This window comes from Oryx dammah, unplaced genomic scaffold, assembly GCF_014754425.2.
Source record: "Oryx dammah isolate SB20612 unplaced genomic scaffold, SCBI_Odam_1.1 HiC_scaffold_26, whole genome shotgun sequence".
NCBI lineage: Eukaryota > Metazoa > Chordata > Mammalia > Artiodactyla > Bovidae > Oryx > Oryx dammah.
In genome coordinates, this window is record NW_024070210.1 from 86,276,608 (window position 1) to 86,297,118 (window position 20,511).

General features: G+C 39.3%; 1 protein-coding gene across 3 annotated transcripts in view; it reads right to left on the bottom strand.

Annotated features, from left to right (window-relative positions):
- Nucleotides 1–20,511, bottom strand: part of LOC120852514 (dual specificity mitogen-activated protein kinase kinase 5) — a 263,024-nt gene that overhangs the window by 100,726 nt on the left and 141,787 nt on the right. For all 3 annotated transcript variants that reach the window (XM_040225792.1, XM_040225791.1, XM_040225793.1), the window contains 2 exons: nucleotides 19,861–19,911; nucleotides 9,240–9,311 (listed from right to left, as the gene is read on the bottom strand). In XM_040225792.1, coding sequence (XP_040081726.1) covers nucleotides 9,240–9,311; nucleotides 19,861–19,911 — 123 coding nt within the window. The remainder of the gene's footprint in view (nucleotides 1–9,239; nucleotides 9,312–19,860; nucleotides 19,912–20,511) is intronic.

Genomic DNA, 20,511 nt, shown 5'->3' on the forward strand with positions numbered 1-20,511 from the left:
CAAAACCAATACAGTATTGTAAAGTAAAATAAAGTAAAGATAAAATTAAAAAAAAATATATATATGTTTATTACTATTGTTTATCACCTGTCTCCCAATTAATTGTAGGTTCAACAAGGAAAGGGAACATGCCTGTTTTATTCATCAATGTGTCCCCAGCACCCAGTAAAGTATTTGGCACATAAGAAGTGTTCAATAAAAATTTATTGTTATATTAATATATATAAATGTAAATTAATTAATGTTATATTAATTATACATTAATATTATATTAATATTATACTAATAATGCATTGATGTTATATCAATTATTATTTTATTAATGATATTTATTAATGTTTATTAATACGAATGCTATCTTTATTCCACAGATAAGAAGAGACTAATACTTGGAGTAACAAAACGACTTGGCCAAGATAACACTGATTATAAGTGGTGATGCCAGCATTTCTGGTTAATGCAAAATGTGAACTCTTAACAGTTCGAGAGTGAGGATGATAGCCTTAATATCTGAAAATATATCAGAGAAAGAAAACAACACACTCTTCACCACACTTCTCCAGAAACTTCTGTCAACGGTACTGGGTGGAGTGATCCATGTCACTTTTTCAATACTTTTTATTTTCACTTCACATAGCTCAATATACTTCATGTGTTTGCTCATAAACATAGAAAATCAAGTTTGTTCTCTTGATATCTAAGGAGACTTATCTGATATCCATTTAACAGTATGGATAAAGGCAAAATTTTAAAAATTAGATGTGTTAACAGCTTTTCAGAATTCCACAAGACAAGGTAGTTACAATAAACTATTTGTACATTTTATGCTAAATTTCCCTTGGGAAAATTCTATTATAGATGTCTACAGGGAATTCAATAATTTATGATTCTCTGACAAAAATTTACTTTCTCTGGGTGAAAGCACTGACATATGTCATTTTTTTAAAAGTTAGGGCTTTTTTTTCCTCCTGTGGAATATTAAGAAGAAGCCCATCTCAAATGACATATAAATATTTCTTTCACATTATAAAATTAAAATCAAAATATTTATTTTGACGATTTCCTCCCCTTTGTTTTCTGTTCCTTCTTCCTGAAACCTGTTTTTCATGTCAGATTGCCTAATTTTCTCTAATTTTCAATTCTCTCTGATTTTCTGTTGTTATCTGAAAGTTCCTTTGTTACTGCAGCCTGTTGTTTTTTCCTGGATGCCATAATTTCTCCTATCCCTCAGAATATTATCTAACTCATTTGAATGTTTCTCCTCTGCAGTTTTTAAGTTCTGCAAGTTTTTTTCTTTTTTAGTTATTTTAGGTCTGTTCTTACCTTAAAATCCTTCCTCAAATGTTTTGCTAAGAGTAAATTCTGACTGAAACTGCATTTTATGGATCGAGCCTGTAGGCTTAGGTAATGCCATTTAGCTGGACTGTTTCCATAGGAAACTCCCAGTGCCTGGATCTTTAAGACCCCTTGGTCACATTTTCCTCGAGAAGGTCTCTTCCAATATTCTACCTGAAAGGTAATCTTGGCTGCCACTGTCCCAGAAACAGGGTGTGGTAGGACGGCTGGGAGTCTCCACATTTAGAAGCTAAACTTTCATTTAATGCCTCTGCATCAGGAATGAGACTCGGCCTCCTACAGTGCCAAGTATCACTTATTTTATTCTCAGAGAAATTCCTCTACTTACTCCTCTCCTAACAGACTCCTTACACAAACTCCTCTTGTGTATTAGGGTTTAGGAGAGTGACTGAGTTAAGGAAAGAATCGCTGAGTCAGACAGTGTAACTATTTGTCGAACAGCTTAACCATTTCTCAGACAGACTAAAACAATTCTCTTCCCTGGCCTCACTTCCACTCTTAGCTTCAGATACCTGGTGCCACCAATTCCTGAGCGTCCTCAGTGGCTTAAAGTAAGTCAGGGGCTTCTTTTTTCTTTACTGCTGGCTTCAGGCTACAGCATTCTCGGTTCCCTTAAGCTCTTTACTGTTGGCCATCTGCTTTCCCACACCCAAAATTTGGTTGCTGTTGTCTCCTTTCCCTTTCTGCATGCTAATAACGCTTTAAAAAAATTTCTTTATGACTGTTTTCAGTGGAGTTTGAGGTGAGAGTGGAAGATAACGCATGTGCTTCAATGCCAGGCTCCTCTGTCTATGGAATTCTCCAAGCAAGAATACTGGAGTGGGTAGCCATTCTCTTCTCCAGGGGATCTTCCCGACCCAGGGATAGAACCTGGGTATCCCACATTGCAAGCACATTCTTTACCATCTGAGCCACCAGGAAAGCCCTTAACCCTAATTTGTAGGCTTTTTGAACCCATATGTGAACATTTCAAAAGGTAATTCCTCTTAAAGAGAAGGGATAATAGCTTAATTTTCTCATTGTGACCTTTTCACAAGCTCTGAAATGGAGCTTCCATCTAAAGGCCCCAAGAGATTAAATGATTTACCCTAGGATCTATAGTTTATACTGGCTGAAGTGGAATTTGAATCTAGGTCTGAGTCAAAACTCGTCTTCACACTCAAAACACTTGTGATCCATTCAGCAAATGTTCGTGAGTGCTTACGTTAATGACTTCATCAAACTTTAACTCTCATCTTTATTTTCAGAAACTACTTTGAAATCGTTACAAAAGTAAGAAAAAATTGAGCCCCAAAGATGTCCTGAGTAACCACTAAGGCAGTGAAACTGTGCTAGAGAGGGCAGGAGATTACAAGAGAATTGGATTTAAATTCTGTCATAAGGATCTATGACATAGCAATAAATTAATATAATACAAAGTGAAAAATGCACATGCCGCAAGGAAGATGCAGATGAAGGTCAGAAGAAATTACCTTCAGCTGGAGAGACGAGTTGGTGTCATAAAGGATGGGTATTTAAATTGTATCTTGGGGAGAAGAAAAGGATACTCCACATAGAGTGAATGGCATAGTGCTCCTTGAATATTTTTAACATGGTTAAAGTGATTTTGAAGCTCACAAGAAAAACTCTAACTCTGTCAGAACAATACAACCCATCAAATCTTCAGAAGACGGTGCTACTTTGATGACAATGACCTCGTGTGACTCTCTGAATGTGCTCTTCACCTATCTAGAGACATTTTTCTAAGCCAGGGACCTTGCTTTCATCATTTAACACATCATTCAGACCACTTCAGTAAAACAGTGATCATGCTGAAGAGGGGTCTCAGAGGACGGGATGACACTCCAATTAACCAAGCACATTGAGCCAGACTGTTCTGTGCTTTGGACTCAAGAGGCTGCTGGAGAGAGGAGGTGAACAAAGGCAGAAAGAGCAAGGAGGATCCAAGTGAAAAGAGCAAAATGCAGGTGCTAAAGACGGGGCTTGCAGTCTGACTCCTACAGAAAAGCCTGTCAGATTACTCACCACCGACCTTAGTAAGTTTATAATAGCCGCCAAAGAGAATCACAAACCAGAAACGTACTTGGATAGCATACTCAGTGAAAGGAAGAACCCTGACGACTGACCTGGAGCCTTTTTTAGATGTGTGTGCATCGTTCTGGGCGCTAAAAATGCGAGGATAGAGGAGGGCGTGTGCTGACTCATTTTTTGACCCAATTAAGACCAGCTGAAAAATCCAGCTTTTCCAAATATGACTGCTTACTTCCCTCCTACAGATCTGTGTTGTGATTTGAGTGACACAAGGGTATGAATGGTGGGACAGGGGATTCAGGATGGGGAACACATGTACATCCATGGCTGATTCAAGTCAATGTATGGCAAAAACCATCACAATATTGTAAAGTAATTAGCCCCCAATTAAAATAAATAAATTAAGAAAAAAGAGTACGATTGGGGTAACTCATTAGTGAGGAAGAACCGTGGGACTCTCAAGCCATTTGTTCCGTGGGAGAAGAGAGAAGCACTGAAACGAAGAAACCCTGCCCTAAAGTGTTTTAGGCGCTCCCTGCCCCTAGGAATGAAGGCCATCAGTTCTTACTGTGTACACACTCTTTTTCATTTTAAAGTGTAGCCCTGAAGTATTTAAAGAGTAGCAAGAAGGGTGAACAGTCCTAAAAATCACCCGGTCAACTGAATCGGTGGGATCTCTCTACGAGAGTCAAACAAGTATTCTAGAGCAGGATCAATCTTCCCAGCTTGTCCTAGTTTAGACATTTTGTATGCTTGTTAGTGGTCTCACTTCTTCTTCTTTTTTTTTTTTTTTTCATTTTCACGCTGATTGTTGTCATAAAGGCTCAAGGAAGAAGAGCAGTTAATTCCATATGGGTTCTTTTCCCCATTATAAACCCCTTAGATGGCAATGACATTTATTTTGTTCTATAATTCACATAAGGAGAGCTACAACACATTTTAAGGTCTGAGTTGAAAATCATAAACAAAAAACACAGAAAGGGGCTGAAATCTTCATATCTTAATAAAACCACCATGCTCTAGTCAAGCTGAATAATCTCATTTTTTCCCTTCTTAAGGATAACTTTCATCCTTTATCTTACTTCAGCCAACTCCAAATATTATATATGGCTAACAAAATCCTGGAGAAGACCCATTTATCTCACAGAAAGAGGGATACTGAACTGAGAGAAGATGGGGGCAGTGTTGTTGCTGGATAAAAGACAGTCTGATATTAAAGATTTTGTGCTTATGGCACAAATGTACCTGTGACTTTTTAAATGGCACATTTTAGTGGCATGTGGCATCATCTTTTGTGGAAGAGTGTGGGGAGAGGCCTTGTTATGACTCCCCATGGGGACTGTGACAGTACGTTAACAAGGGAAGGGCAGTATGAAGAAGGCAGGCAAGGGTGAGCCTGTACTTTAGGAGTTTAAAGCAGTGAAGGCAGGCTTTTGACTCCTGAATCACCAAAAGCCTCTGGGATCTTATGGAATTTGTGGGAGGGTGCTAGGAAGAAGTAGAAGGGAAAGAAAACTCTTGATCCCATCTTGTCTCTATTTGGTTCTTGTGAAATTTCAGGAAAAGTCCTTTGCTCAGTTTCCCACATTCTCATCCCATCACAGCTTTTTAAATTTTAGTTTATTTATTTTTGGTTGTGCTGGGTCTTTGCTGCTTTGCATGGGCATTCTCTAGTTGTGGTGAGCAGGGACCACTCTTCGTGGCTTCTCATTGTGGTGGCCTCTCTTGCTGTGAAGCACAGGCTCCAGGTGCACAGGCTTCAGGAGTCTCAGCGCAGGGCTCCGTGGCTGTGGCGTCTGGGCTCTAGGTTGCACGGGCTCAGAAGCTGTGGCACATGGGCTTAGCTGCTCTGCGGTGTGTGGAATCTTTCCAAACCCAGGGATCAAACCCATGTCTCCTGCACTGGCAGGTGGATTCTTATCCACTGCACCGCCAGGGGAGTCCTCCCCCATTGTTTCTTTACCACCTGGTACTCTAGGAGAATAAACTGATTGACTCAAAACATTTTGAGGAAGGTATCCACACAAGTAGGTAGACCCTGCATACTTGGACATCTGCTCTCTCCTGAAAGGTTTACAAAGATCCCATCTTAGAGTGTGCTGGGGGATGGGGAAGGGCTCCTCCATCTCTTCCTTCTTTCTCCAAGGGGCAACTCCCTTTAAGACAACCAAGCTCAATTGTCAGCTCCTTTGAGAAACCTGTCTTGCTCTCCTCGGCTGAACCTTTGTGGCTCAGAGTACTTCATTTTCACTAATGATTGTCACACTGCTCTGGGCTTTAAGTGTCTGTCTTCTCTATCACAGGCAGGCCTTCCTCATCTTAGTGTGCTCCACTCTTCAAGGTTCACTACATGGTAAGTGCTTAAACAATGATTATTGAATGAATGAAAGTGTCTGCTCTCTACAGTGCATGTCTAGGAAGGGAACCTTGTTTTTAAAGATGAGGATAATCAGAAGAGAAGCAATTACTCTTTGAAGATGTTAACTATGTTTCAGGACACAATTTTCTACTCAGAATTTTAAAATGCTATTGAGATTCATACTTTTCTCCATTTACAGTGATTCTGAAAAGGATTTACCACATCTATTCCTAGCACACCGTGATGAAAACAAAGAAATTGGTCCTTAAGTGCCTTTGTTGGGCTGACTTCCCAAGCCCTTCAGGTAATGTTCTTATCACATCTGCTCCTTAAAAAAAAAAAAGAACCTTGGGGTTCCCTTCCTTATTGACTCACACACAGTTTGTCATCTATGGACTCAAAGCTTCAACTCCTATTTCACAGCACATATTTTTGTACCCCAAACGAATCTGGTATAATACACACTGTTGCTGTTTGGTCGCTAAGTCGTGGCCCAACTGTTTTGTGACCCCATGGACTGCAGCCTGCCAGGTTCCTCTGTCCATGGGATTTCCCAGGCAAGAATACTGGAGTGGGTGGTCACTTCCTCCTCCAGGAGATCTTCCCGACCCAGGGACCGAATCTGCCTCTTCTGCATCGGCAGGTGGATTCTTTATCACTGAGCCACCAGGGAAGCCCATAAAACACACGCCAGGGCCTTACTCTTCTCTCTAAAAACTTAATTCCTTACCTGTGTTTGGTCAGTTGTTCTCCCTCGCCTATCTCTGGGTCATAAGCTCCCAGAATAGAGAGACTATGATCACATAGTTCCTTTCAAAAGCATTTAGTTAAGTATCCCACACACAGAGGCGCTCAACCACTCTTCGTGATGACCATAATCACACTGCACTTTACATCCTCTGAGGCCATCTCTTCCTCCTTCTAACATCTGGCTCCTCAGCCTCTACTTTAAAACACAGGGAGCGGTAAAACACTGAATTCTTTTCAGCCCTCACTCTTGACCAGGGGTCCTTTTCTACTCCCCACTTTATCGCATGAGCCAAGGCACTCCTTCAGGCCTCCAAGTGTCTCACACTCACTGTTGACACTTTTTCACACAGTTCCTTACACCGTAATCTGATAAATTCAACGAGTCTGTTTTCTTCAGTCTTCTAGAGACTATTTAACGTTTACCTCCAGGATAAATGAACATGATCAACAAAATCCCAAATACGTCAATGGCAATCTCCCTTCCTATACAACAGAGTCTCTTTTTATTAATCTTTGTATCCTGAGCACTCAGCAAAATGCTGGCAGACATATATTTCAATATGCAACATAAATATGTTCTATTTATTAAGTATCTATCTACCTACCTATCTTAACTAGTCTCCCTGTTTCCATGATTGTCCCTCTATATTCTGTGCTCCATAGAGCACCCAGCTATCTGTGAAAACATATTTCAGATAATTTAGTCTCAGAGTAACATCTAAAATTCTGACCATGGCTTCCAAGGTTGTATATGATGTCGCCCCTAGCTGCCACTCTGAATGTGTTTTCCCCCATTTTTTCCTTGCCACTCCACTCAAGTAACCCAGGTCTCTCGTATTATTTGCTGTTGCCTGATGGGCCCCTCTTTTCATACCATTCAAGTCTCAGCTCAAAGGCTGTTTTATCGGAAAGGAGGACTCCACTTCATTTTTCCCCATAGGACTTACCACCACCTGACAAGTTTTATACTCAGTTATCCTTCTGTTTCCTGTCCCGAGCACTCCACCCCCCTCACCCAACGCAGCTTCTCAAGAGTCAAGGATAGAGTGTCCTTCATTACTATAGCCCCATTATCTACCTACTGGACGCAGCAGGGGCTCAGTACATGGAACGAGGAAATGAACATGAAAGAAAGGAGTGGTGTGCTCTAAACCTCAGATCCGTTAGTTACCCCGTCTGACAGGATTGCTATGCCTCTGCATGTTTTTAAGTCACACAATTCTAGACTTGTTGCAGAAAGTTAAAGAAAGGCAAGAGCAGACTGCTTAGAGTCATAAAATGTTAGTTTGGAAAGGAGCTTAGAGATCATTATTTAACAGAAGAAGAAACTGAGGCCCAAAGTTAAGCACAGGGGCTTGCATAGGGCCACCCAGAAAACCAGGAGCAAAGCTAGAACTGCAACCCAGGTCTTTCATTCCCAGTTTAGGACTCTTTATACCATGCAACTTCTCAAATGTTCCACACTATATCTGGTCTTTTATCAAATATACTCAATGACAATGATTTAAAATATACAAAGGGTAATTATATAACAGCTAGAGCTGAGCGCTACTAATCAAAGGTACTAGTTTCCCCTGAAACAGGCTAACTGGACACGCCCTTCAGGATTCTGTTGGGAGACTCAGTTCTGAGCATCTGTCCACCAGCACTGCCAATCTCTCAGCTGTTGCATATAAACTGTATTTCCTCTTAGAGCCCCTTTCATGAAGAAGCAGAAAAATATGGTTCAATAAACACTGAATATTTTTGCTTTCTTGCTATAGTGCAGGTGAATTGACTCTGAAGATATCTCCTTAGAAATTCAACTGCATTCATGCATTGCGAAAATCACACAAAAAGCATTTGACAAAAAAAAAAAAAAAAAAAAGTGATGGAACTGTGATTGCAACTCTATCCATGATCTTATTTAAGGAGTTCTTCTTACTTTTTTAAAGAGTTCTCTTTTATCTGAATCAATGCGTGTAAGATACATCACTTGAAACACTGGTGGATATCTAGGTGCTATACTGCTGTAATTCACACTGAGCCAGGTCTCCATCTAATACAGATTCTATGCATTTCCTTATAGATCAACAATCACTGTACAGAAACCCTAGCACAAAGTTCTAGTGGGGATACATGTAGCATACTAAAATAAAGTCCATTCTAAATACAGATGTAAAGAGTAAATACATTAAAACTGTGCTACATACATATACCTATCCTCCTTCAAATCATTTCATACTCTGTCCTGAAACACGTGATATGATTCTAACTGGAATAAGGTGGTTTTTTTCTTTCTATGCAAACATATAGAAATTATACATCCAAATGAGTAGGGCTGTACTCTTTAATAAGGTAATCACCTCTAGAAGTCATATATGCCTTCCAACAAGGCTGCGATCACACATACTTTTTCTGGACTTTCTAGGTTCTCCACATTTAATGTGCATAAGGATCACAATGGGAGCATGTTAATAATGCTAATTCTTAGAGATGTGTATTTAACTGGTCTTTTGATGGGAGTCCAGGAACCTGTATTCTTAAGAAGCACTCCAGCTAAGTTTTACACAGGTGATCTGTGAGAAAAAGCACTTTAGAACAGTCATGTAAGGGTATCAAAATAAGTACTACTGAGTTAACCTCTGTTTATATATACACATAACACACTGGAAGTTTAATTTTTTTTTCCAAATCTTCATTTCTCCTAATACAATATATCGGTACAGATATACATAAGAACATCTATTTGCAATCAACATACCTCCATGAAAGAGATTCCTAAGCTCCAGACATCAGAATGAATTCCATACTGCTCCCCTGAAATTCTTTCAGGCTGAAAGAAAGCAGAAGGGAGCTTGTGAGTTGATGTAAGCTACTCCAGGAAACACATATGCTCAAGTGAGCTCAGCTAAGGCAGAGTCACCAATATCTGCACAGCACATTAGAAACAGAAAAACAATTTTATATGTATGTGTATTATACAGATAATCCATAGAAATTGTATAGGCAATACAGATATATTAGATATAATCTTATTGAATCCTCAAAAAGATCCTGTGAGGGAAACTTTGTTATCTTTAAGATGAAGAAAATGAAGGCTCACATTCGTGAGATGTAAGGCAAAGTCCTAAACTAGTAAATGAGCTGAGACTTGAACTCAAACGAAATCCAGTGGTCTTAGCTGTCGAGTGACAAATTATAGGATATTATATAATATTATCACATATTTGCATTTTGAGAGATGGGTCTGAATCACTAGGAATTCTGCTATTTAAAAATTTTTTATTTGTACAATATTAAACTTGTAGGAAAATTTTAAGATTAAGACTAGTACAAAGAAAACCCATATTTCCTTTGCCCAGATTTACCTACTGCTCAACATTTTATCCCATTTATCAGGCTTCTTTTTGATATAAACCAGGGAACAGTTTGAAAGGTCCTTTTGGGACTCTTGGCCCTCCATTCAAGATATGTAGAAAATACTTGTTCTAACAATTAGCTGCACACTCTCTAGTTCAACAGGACTAATTCCATACTGACGTGGCTGCTGCCTAGTTTCTCTACCCCTCCAGGATTTGGCATTCAGTAAGGTATTTCACAGAAGTCTTCTGAACGAACACAGCAACAAATGAATAAGAGAAACTGAGGTCTCACTGAGATGGAATGGCTGCTTAAGGTTACAGAGCTAGTAACGGCAGGGCTAGGATCATGACCCATACCTCTTGGCCCCCAGTACCATACTCTGTTCTTGGTACCATCCCTGGAATTCTTGGAAGTCACCATAGCCATCATCTTTCGAGAGCCTGCATGAGCCACCCTTAGTAGTAACTGGAGTCAGGGTGAGTCTGGTCCACTGCAGATGGAAGAAATGGGCATTCACCACTCACCAGCAGGGGATACACCAGGGGTATGGAAGATGTGGGCCACATACTCTCAGGTGAGTTGGCTTAGTTGGGACCCGAACTTTGTAACCTACTTCCCACTCCCACCTACCAGGCTATCTCAGTATCTTTACTGTCTTCTCCTGGGACCATTTTTCATAAAATTGCATAAAGCCCTACCCTGAGGTAGCAGGATGGATTGTCTTACTTCCCTTCCTTTATTTATTTAATTTATAAAATACCTTTCCTACCAAGAATAATTCTTCCCAAGGGCCGAGAGTCATGTGACCATTTTGCCAAGCCGCTAACAGATATGGTCATTCCAATCCCCTCATACTTTTTTTTTTTAATATTCTAATTCCTGCTACCATCACTTTTCAAGTTCCACAGTCATATCTGAATGAACTCATTATCCAATTCTAGCGAGATCAATTCATAATAGGAAGCATCCATACAGAACCAGCCAGCCAGTTATAGGAGTAATGCCATCGTCATCATCATCAACAACAACGTCATTACTCCATGCATTTATTGAAGAATTTCCATGTGCCAGGCATTGTTCTAAGTGCTTTTCATGCATATTTCACTTCAGATTCATAAATATCCATACTAGACTGGCACTATACATCATCCCCATTTAACAGATAAGGCAAATAGGCACAGAGAGGTTTAATTTGTACCTACTGGGAAAGGATAATAATAGCTACCAATGAATGACCACCTAGTTTGTCCCAGACACGGGGCTAGATACTCTGTATCCTCTATACTTCATATAACCTGACAAGTATTATTGCCCTCATTTTACAGATGTAAAAACTGAGGTTTAGTAAGATTAAATAACTTGCCAAAGTGTAGAGTTATAGATTAAGTACTAAATGTATTATTTAAGTACACAAAGTGAAGTGAAGTCGCTCAGTCGTGACTGACTCTTTTCGACCTCGTGGACTATAGCCTGCCAGGCTCCTCTGTCCATGGGATTCTCCAGGCAAGAATACTGGAGTGGGTTACCATTTCCTTCTCCAGGGTATCTTCCTGACCCAGAGATCGAACCTGGGTCTCCCACATTGGAGGCAGACACTTTAACCTCTGAGCCACCAGGGAAGCCCATTTTAAGTACACAGCCAGGATTCAAACCATGTACGTCTGACTGCAAAACCGAAGTTCTTTTCTGTGTGTCAAATGGCCCCTTCGAACTATAAGTCAGAAGAGCCACACACTAGTCTTGACCTGGTCAGTATTTCTCAAAATACAGCCTTGGACTCATCATCATAGAACTGCCCGAGGTGCTTATTACAAATGAACTTCCAGTATCAGAATCTCTGGAGGTGGCTCTGGGAGACCTTCATTTTAGCAAGTTATTTCTCTGGGTGAATCTTCAGTAAACTCGGCCCCAGTCACTAAACACGTCTCTGTTTCCTACAGAGGGGACGATCTGCCTTTCTCATCTCTGCTTGGTGTACAGAAAGGGCCCTTCTTAGGGCCCTGTTCAAGGGCCACCCTTTTTAGGTGAAAACTTCTTCCACTCCTCAGGTTGAATTATGAATCTCTGCCTCTGTACTTCTTTAAAATGCTCTTCATATCTTTCACATTAATTTATTGCACTGAGTTGTAACCATCCAGTTGATAGTCTGTTTCTAAGAGGCAAGGAGGGTTCTTACCTCATATCCAGCCAGTACCATGCCTGGCACATAGCAGGCAGCCAGTTCCACAGGTCTGCCCTCAAGAATTCGTACAGTAGTAAGGACTAGAAAAATGTGTCCAGGCTGCTGAAACTAACTTGGCTACAAGATGAGTCCCAATACATTCTGAATTTATGGAGCCAGGTCTTGGAGGCCTAAGACTGCACAACCCAAATCTGTTCTCACACTTGAAGCCAAGATGGCCCACTCTGTCCTCTTCCCTCCAAGACAAAACAAAGCAAAACAAAGCCAACAGCCAGGTACCGCACTACTGAGAGATCTGTGATGAGTATTTTTCAGTTAAAAAGCAAAAGCTAGGTTACTTTCCGACATGACATTTGTCACCAGTATGGAAAGCCTAATAAAAGGAAAACTATGACTCTTGTCTGAAGCACTTCTGCATTGAAGTGTAGAGGGAAAACTCTGGTCTGTTCTTTTTTTTTTTTTTTAAATTTATTTTAATTAATTTATTTTTTATTTTACTTTACAATTCTGTATTGGTTTTGCCATACATTGACATGAATCCATCACGGGTGTACATGCATTCCCAAACCTGAACCCCCCTCCCACCCCCCCTCCCCACAACATCTCTCTGGGTCATCCTCGCGTACCAGCCCCAAGCATGCCATATCCTGCATCGGACATAGACTGGCAATTCGATTCTTACATGATATTATACATGTTTCAATACCATTCTCCCAAGTCATCTCATTAATGAGAACACTAAGGAGTAGTGATGATTTAAAAGCCAGAGGATCTTAAAAGAGCACTGCTCCAAGATGGCATGCACACTCCACCCCTCCACTTACTGCTGTGACTGGGCATTAACCTAGGACCCAGATTTAGTTAACTCATTCCAGAACTGTCTCTAGTTATAGCAAAAGACAGGCTTCCCTGGTGGCGCAGATAGTAAAGAATCTGCCTGCAGTGCAGGAGACCTAGATTCAGTTCCTGGGTTGGGAAGATCCCCTGGAGAAGGGAATCTCCCACTCCAGTATTCTTGCCTGGAGAATTCCATGGACAGAGGAGCCTGGCATGCTACATACAGTCCATGGGATCGCAAAGAGTCAGACACAACTGAGCGACTTACATTCTCTCATAACACAAGACCCTAGGGTTTACTTGTCAAAAGCAGGACGATACCTGGTACATCCCATCCCTTACTTCTTCCCATAAAGGAATTTCTGCTCAGGGTTAGGCTACTCAGAAAATTAACAAAGTATGCACAAAACTTTAGGTTAGTATGTCATAACTGCAAGGAGATCAAACCAGTCAATCCTAAAGGAAATCAATTCTGAATATTCATTGGAAGGACTGAGGCTGAAGCTGAAGCTCCAATAAGTCCAATACGTTGGCCACCTGATGCCAAAAGCTGACTCATTAGAAAAGACCCTGAAGTTGGGAAAGAATGAAGGCAGGAGGAGAAGGAAATAACAGAGGACAATTGGGTGGCATCACGGACTTAATGGACACAAATTTGAGCAAGCTCTAGGAGATGGTGAAGAACAAGGAAGCCTGGGGTCACAAAAAGTTGGACATGACTGAGCGACTGAAAAACAACAACAGTATGTTAAAAAAAAAAAAATATATATATATATATATATCTCAATATCATAAACAATGGGTTGTTTTTTTTTTTTAAGCTGGCAAGATCACTATGTGGGTAGAACATTCAGGTTAGGCAGGGTCCTGCAGTCACACTGCTCTAACTCAATCTATCTTCCAGTTCGCTAATTCTCTCTTGTCTTCAACATGCTACCAAATAGTGAGTTTTTCATTTTTATCTAGTAGTTTTGTTTGGGACTTTCTTAAATCAACTATGTCACTTTTAAAATTTGTGAACTAAAGTCTGTTTGCAACCTTTTATCCTACTGGTTCTTTGGTTTGCTCTGTTTCTTTGTGGGCCTGGTTTTCTTTGCTTTACAGTTTTTGTTCATGAAAAAAAATATTTCGCAGAGGTTTTCTGAGGCCTCAGGTTGATGTGTCTACTTCAAACAGTATTCTCAACATGAAGCTCCTTTTCTAACTCAGGTCACATATACAAACATCCGGGGTACAAATTTGTGCCAGGGATAATCTGTGGCCACAACTTTCCCTCCTTTTTCTTCCTGTTGCTCTTTTGTTCCTGGGATGGGGAAGAGCAGCTTTGGTTCTGGTTTGTTTGTTTGCTTTTGTACTTGGTGGGGTAGGGGGCTCTTCAAGCTTCCAGCATAGTATGGGCAAGATCTCCTCTGAGACCCTTATCATTCACAGTTGCAACACACGTGAATATCCTCAGCAATACAGGAAAATATCCTCAGGAATAAGTAGCTTTGGTACTCTAACATTCTGTTTTCCCCTCTGTTGTAGGTTTCCCTCTGAAAACCATCCCGGGAGTGCCCAGTTGTCTTTTTAGCTCTTCAGTGCATTTGAGATGGTTTTTAAAAGTATTTTAATTAGCATTTTTCAGCAGAAGAGTAGGTCCAAATAACCTAATGTGCTACTGCCAGAAACTAGAAGCTGGTATCCTAGTTAAATCTTGACCATCACTACTTGGCCAGCTCTGAGATTCTGGGCTAGAGTTACTTCACCTTTGGTTTCCTTACCTGTAAAATAAAGACAACATGTATACCTAATGGAGTTGTCTGAAGACTAAATAAATCCATGTAATGTGCTCAACTCAGTATGTGCCACACGGGGATGCTTAGTAAATGCTGGCCTCCTTCCAGTCATCACCACTATCACTACGACCACTGCATGAGCATGGCCAACCAAGCCGGATCATGGAATCTGCACAGGTTATAATCTGGGTAAAGATACTTTCTAAGAATAGGAAGAGTCCAGGTGGAAAAAATGTTCAGAAGATAGGAATAGTTATTTAGACTGACTTTCTGATCCCAAAGAACAAGTATTTGGATAAGATTTCTTAATTTCAAAACTTCAGGAATTCATAGTAATAATGTCAAAATTTTATATTTGATTTTAGAAAATTATAATAAATTACAATGACTCAATAGTGGGTTAAAGTTTCAGAGACTTCTATCTTTAAAACAAGAGTAAAAGTTCTAGTGATTAGAATTTTCAAGAAATGATTTATATAAACCCCAAAAACCTTCTGGACTCCATTTGTAATCCTTCTGGAAGAAATCCTGTTAAAATATAGCTGAAAATGTTTCTGTCTTTGGATGAAAATATCCATTAAACCTAATTACCTACCTGCCCCTAAGATGCAATGTGTACCTGAACATGCCACTTCATTTTCTAGACCATCGAGGAGGTGGGACCAGATGACTTTCAAGTCTCCTACAAGGACCACTGTTCAGCATGCCCATAAATTGTTATTGTTTATTTGCTTGTTTGTTTGAATGACTTTATAATTTTAGAAAAGCTTCCCTATCTTTGTCCTAATTACCATTTTCTTATACCTAACATTTCAGATTATAGGAGAATAAAGTGAGACTGTTCACACATGCAAGGCTATTTCTTTGATTTATTTTCTTGTCAATATTTGAGCAGTCTAGTGGGTTATATCTGAGTCATCTGAGGGTCTTCTATACTTTATCACACAAGTAAGATAATACAAAAACTTAAATCGTCTGCATATAATTAGTGAACAAATCATTTTTGGAATGCAGGTTTCATGAACTGATTCATTCACTTAGCACCATATAAAGGACTGGATATAGAGAATAAATCAGAATAAACCCTGAATATACTAATCTAGATTTGGAGAGACATATAAATAATTTGGATAGAGTGGGAGGTACAGCAGTTAAGAGTTCAGTCCCTGGAAGCTGATTACATAAGTCTGACTCCTCACTCTGCTACTTATTAGCTGTATAAAATTGGTTATGTCACTTAGCTTCACTATCCCTCGGTGTTGTCATCTGTAAAAGAACAATATTTATCTACCTCATAGGGTTGATTATGAGGATTTAAAGAGTTCAGTCATCTCACACTCTAGCAAAGTAATGCTCAAAATCCTCCGAACTTGGCTTCAACAGTACGTGAACCACGAACTTCCAGATGTTCAAGCTGGATTTAGAAAAGGCAGAGGAACCAGAGATCAACTTGTCAACATCCACTGGATCATAGAAAAAGCAAGGGAATTCCAGAAAAATACCTACTTCTGCTTCACTGACTATGTTAAAGCCTTTGACTCTGTGGATCACAACAAACTGTGGAAAATTCTTCAAGATATGGGAATACCAGACCATCTTACCTGCATCCTGAGAAATGTGTATGCAGGTAAAGAAGCAACAATTAAAATCGGACATGGAACAACAGACTGCCTCAAAACTGGGAAAGGAATACACCAAGGCTATATATTGTCACCCTGTTTGTTTAACATATTTAGAGTACATCATGCAATATGCTGGGCTGAATGAAGCACAAGCTGGAATCAAGATTGCTGGGAGAAATATCAATAACCTCAGATATGCAGATGACACCACACTTACGGTAGAAAGTGAAGCAGAACTAAAGAGCCTCTTGATGAAGGTGAAAGAGGAGAGTGAAAAAGCTGGCTTAAAATTCAACAATCAAAAAATTAAGATCGTAGCATCTGGCCCCATCACTTCATGGCAAATAGATGAGGAAACAATGGAAAAAGTGGTAGACTTTCTTTTCTTAGGCTCCAAAATCACTGCAGATGGTGACTGAAGCCATGAAATTAAAAGACACTTGCTCCTTGGAAGAAAAATGACCAATCTAGACAGTATATTAAAAAGCAGAGACATTACTTTGCCAACAAAGGTCCATAGAGTCAAACCTATGGATTTTCTAGCAGTCACGTATGGATGCGAGAATTGGACCATAAAGAAAGCTGAGTGAAAAAGAATTGATGCTTTTGAACTGTGGTGTTGGAGAAGACTCTTGAGAGTCCCTTGGACTGCAAGGAGATCCAACCAGTCAATCCTAAAGGAAATCAGTCCTGAATATTCATTGGAAGGACTGATGCTGAAGCTGAAGCTCCAATACTTTGGCGACCAGATGCGAAGAATTGACTCATTGGAAAAGACCCTGATGCTGGGAAAGACTGAAGGCAGGAGAAGGGGACACCAGAGGATGAGATGATTGGATGGCATCACCAACTCAATGGACACAAGCTTGAGCAAGCTCCGGGAGTTGGTGATGGACAGGAAAGCCTGGTGCACTGCAGTCCTGGGGTTGCAAGGAGTTGGACACGACTGAGCAACTAAACTGAACTGATATGTAAAGAAAAGGGTGATTAGTGCATGGTTCTAATTAAGTGTTCACTATTACTATCGTTTTTATTATCACTGTACTGAAACAGGTATGAATATAAAGTGAAAGAAATAGATGCAAAATGAGTGCATTATATTAGATGACCTCTAATTGTAGATACTCACAATTTATTATTTGTCCTCTACTCTATACCTTCCAGCCCCCACTCATGTCACTCCACCCTCTAATTCTGTCTTTGTTCATCCTCCCAAAGAGATCTCTTTTATAAGTGCCCTTTTCACATACTATTTGAATCATCAAATTCGTATATTATATGCCTTCTTATTCTCTAAAGGCATGCATGGTAAAACTGAAGCCTTTATTATGTCACACATGACATGGCCACATACAATGCCATGTTTCCTATTTTGCTAAAATCTTATGTGGATTACAGAGTGGTGCCACCATACCTGGCTAACTGCATGAAAGGCGCTCAGTAATTACAGGTTGATTAATTAAAGGTACTCAGTGTCAGAATTAGCTTTTACTGGCATAGACCAAAGGTTGGCAAACTTTTCTTGCAAAGGGCCAGACAGTTATTTTTCACTTTATGGGCCATATGTTCTCTGCTGCAACTGTCAAAACTATCCCACTCTGCCAGAAATAAATGGGAGTGGCCATCTTCCAATGAAGCTTCTTAAAATTTTTTACTTTGAAATACTTATTAATAAGAAGTGGAAAGACATATTCTGGGAGGTTCTGTACACTCCTCACTCAGTCCCTCAGTTGCTAGCACTCTAATACAGCATCACAACACCTCAGGCAGGGGTTAACATCTGTGTCAGAATAAATGTTACTTCCACCTTCCCCAACTCCCAACCTCTGTTCTCACAGCAGTTAGGTAAGTCAAGGTCAACAAGACCCTGTTGAATTGAGCCAAGCATCTGTGTATCACACCCTTTGCTTTCTAGGTAGCTTACACTTTTTACAGCTTCAACTAGAAAGTGGATAACTAGAGTTCCCTTGGCCAAGAAGCAAAGCAATTTTAGCTTTGCAATATGAGCTAATGTTTCATAATTTTAATCTTCACATTTTCAATTAAGAGATGGATGCATCACATACATCCATACACAAAAAGCAAAAAAAAGTCATTTCTTTAATGCATACCTGGGAAGTACAACTGTAACCTGGATTTGTACATTCAAATATACCACAATTTAATTATTAGAGCTAATGCTACTAAGAACATGATGGAAAATGGAAAAGTTATTTCATTAGTTGTTTGTTTTAAATCAGAGTGTTCCATGTTTTTTCAAAGACTGACATGGCATTTGGCATGGCTTTGTTAATTATAAAGGTGGCTCACCAATCTCAGCTAAGCTGGTAGAGCCAAGAGGGTGATTAAGTTTTATATAAAACAGGTATGGGGACTTCTCTGGTGGTCCAGTGGTTAAGAATCTGCCTTCCAATGCAGGGGATGCAGGTTTGATCCCTGGTTGGGGAACTAAGATCCCACATGCCATGGGGAAAACCCATGCATTGCAACTAAGACCTGATGCAGCTAGGTAAATAAATATTAAAAACTAGGTGTGATGACTCAGAGATTAATTTTTTGTCACATTATCCAGAAAAATGAGAAATAATGAATTTTCTTTAAAAACAATGCAAGGCAAAAATTAACTGTTTTGGTATCTCAATTTAAAAAATGCTTTGTATTGTTCTGAGAGTAAGATCCAGAGTTCTATCCATATTAACATTCTTTTAACAAAGTAACATATGAACAAAGAACACTGAGAATAAGATCCAAGGTTCCATACATAGTTAGTTTAACTCATATAAAGACTACTTGGAGTGAAACTGACTACCTGAATAAATCTAGAACCCTCATCAAAAAACTAAATCTAAGATATAAAAACAAAACGTTGCTCCAAAATACTAAATAAGTTTCCTGCTTGTCGTTCCGCAGCACCCTACTCTTGAAATGAAAGTGGAAACCAATAAATAAAAGTGATTTTATGAACACAGATAACTTCCCTTAATTAAAAGGCAGGCAAAAGAAAAAGGTCAAACCCACATTGGTATTTGAAATAATTCTATGCTTCTACTTCTTATTCCTAGTAAATTTGTTTCAGAGGGACTAATAAGTTACCTTTTAATAGACATGAACTCAAATAAACAGAAGACAGACATAATGTTTGATAGTAAAATGTCTGTTAAATCCTTATATTCAGAGGCCCATAAGTAATAATTTAATTTTTAATTAATAATTTAATTTTTATTTGGTGTGGCAGCATCCTTATTCCTGGAAAAAACAGTTGATCTTATTGACTGACATTTTGATATACTTTAAGGTTAATTAAATAAGCAATGAGGCAAAGTAGCTAATGTGCTGTGAGATGCAATTTTCCTATAGGATTGCATTCAAAACAATTTTATATTTGAACCAACCAGTTAAGTCAACAAAGTGAGAGAAGTTGGTAGCTCCTGTATAAACCCTAACATCTTTTAGGAAGACTTAAAAATTGAATCATGACTGGATTGACTTCATAATTTATGATCTGTTAGGCTAAAGCTGTGGATTTAATTCAAGAACTGTACATTACCAAGTACATAAAGATGTTGCTTTTAAATGTTATTTTTGCATAAGTTTACTTACCGCCATATAAGCATTTGTTCCAACATACGTCTTGGCTATAGAATTCACCAGCTATGAGACAAAACAGTCTGTTAGAACAATATAAAGATAATGTGGAAATAAAATGGGCAATTATTCCTCATTTAACCTACAATCATCATTTCTATAAATCAACTAAAAATTATGTAAAAGGGAACAAATTTATCTACAAAGGCATTAAAAATGATTAAATCTCTTTTCTTTTGAATGTGATTTCCAATTTAAACAAGCACAGCTTTATAGTTTATAGCAGATAACCTTCAACAATTCACTTAAGCAGGATGCTTATCGCTTTAGTACCCCAAACCCGTCTGATATAAAAAGTCAATTTGAAGTAGAATTTGAACACTCTCATTTTTTAGTCAGATGGCTCAAGATGTGAATGAAGCCCCATGCGTTACCAGCATGAAGCGAACACTAAATACGCTGGAGGGATAACAGACTTTGACAACTCATAATACAACGATGACCTTCCCTTTGGTCTTCGTGTTTGGCTGGGAGTAAAGGTGGCTGCAATTCAAATCAACATCACAGCACGCTCATGGGTCACTATCACTGGGGTTCTCAGGGGAGGCCCAAAATGGAAATTAATTAAAATTTGTGCTGCACATTGTAATGGCCCTCCACCATTGT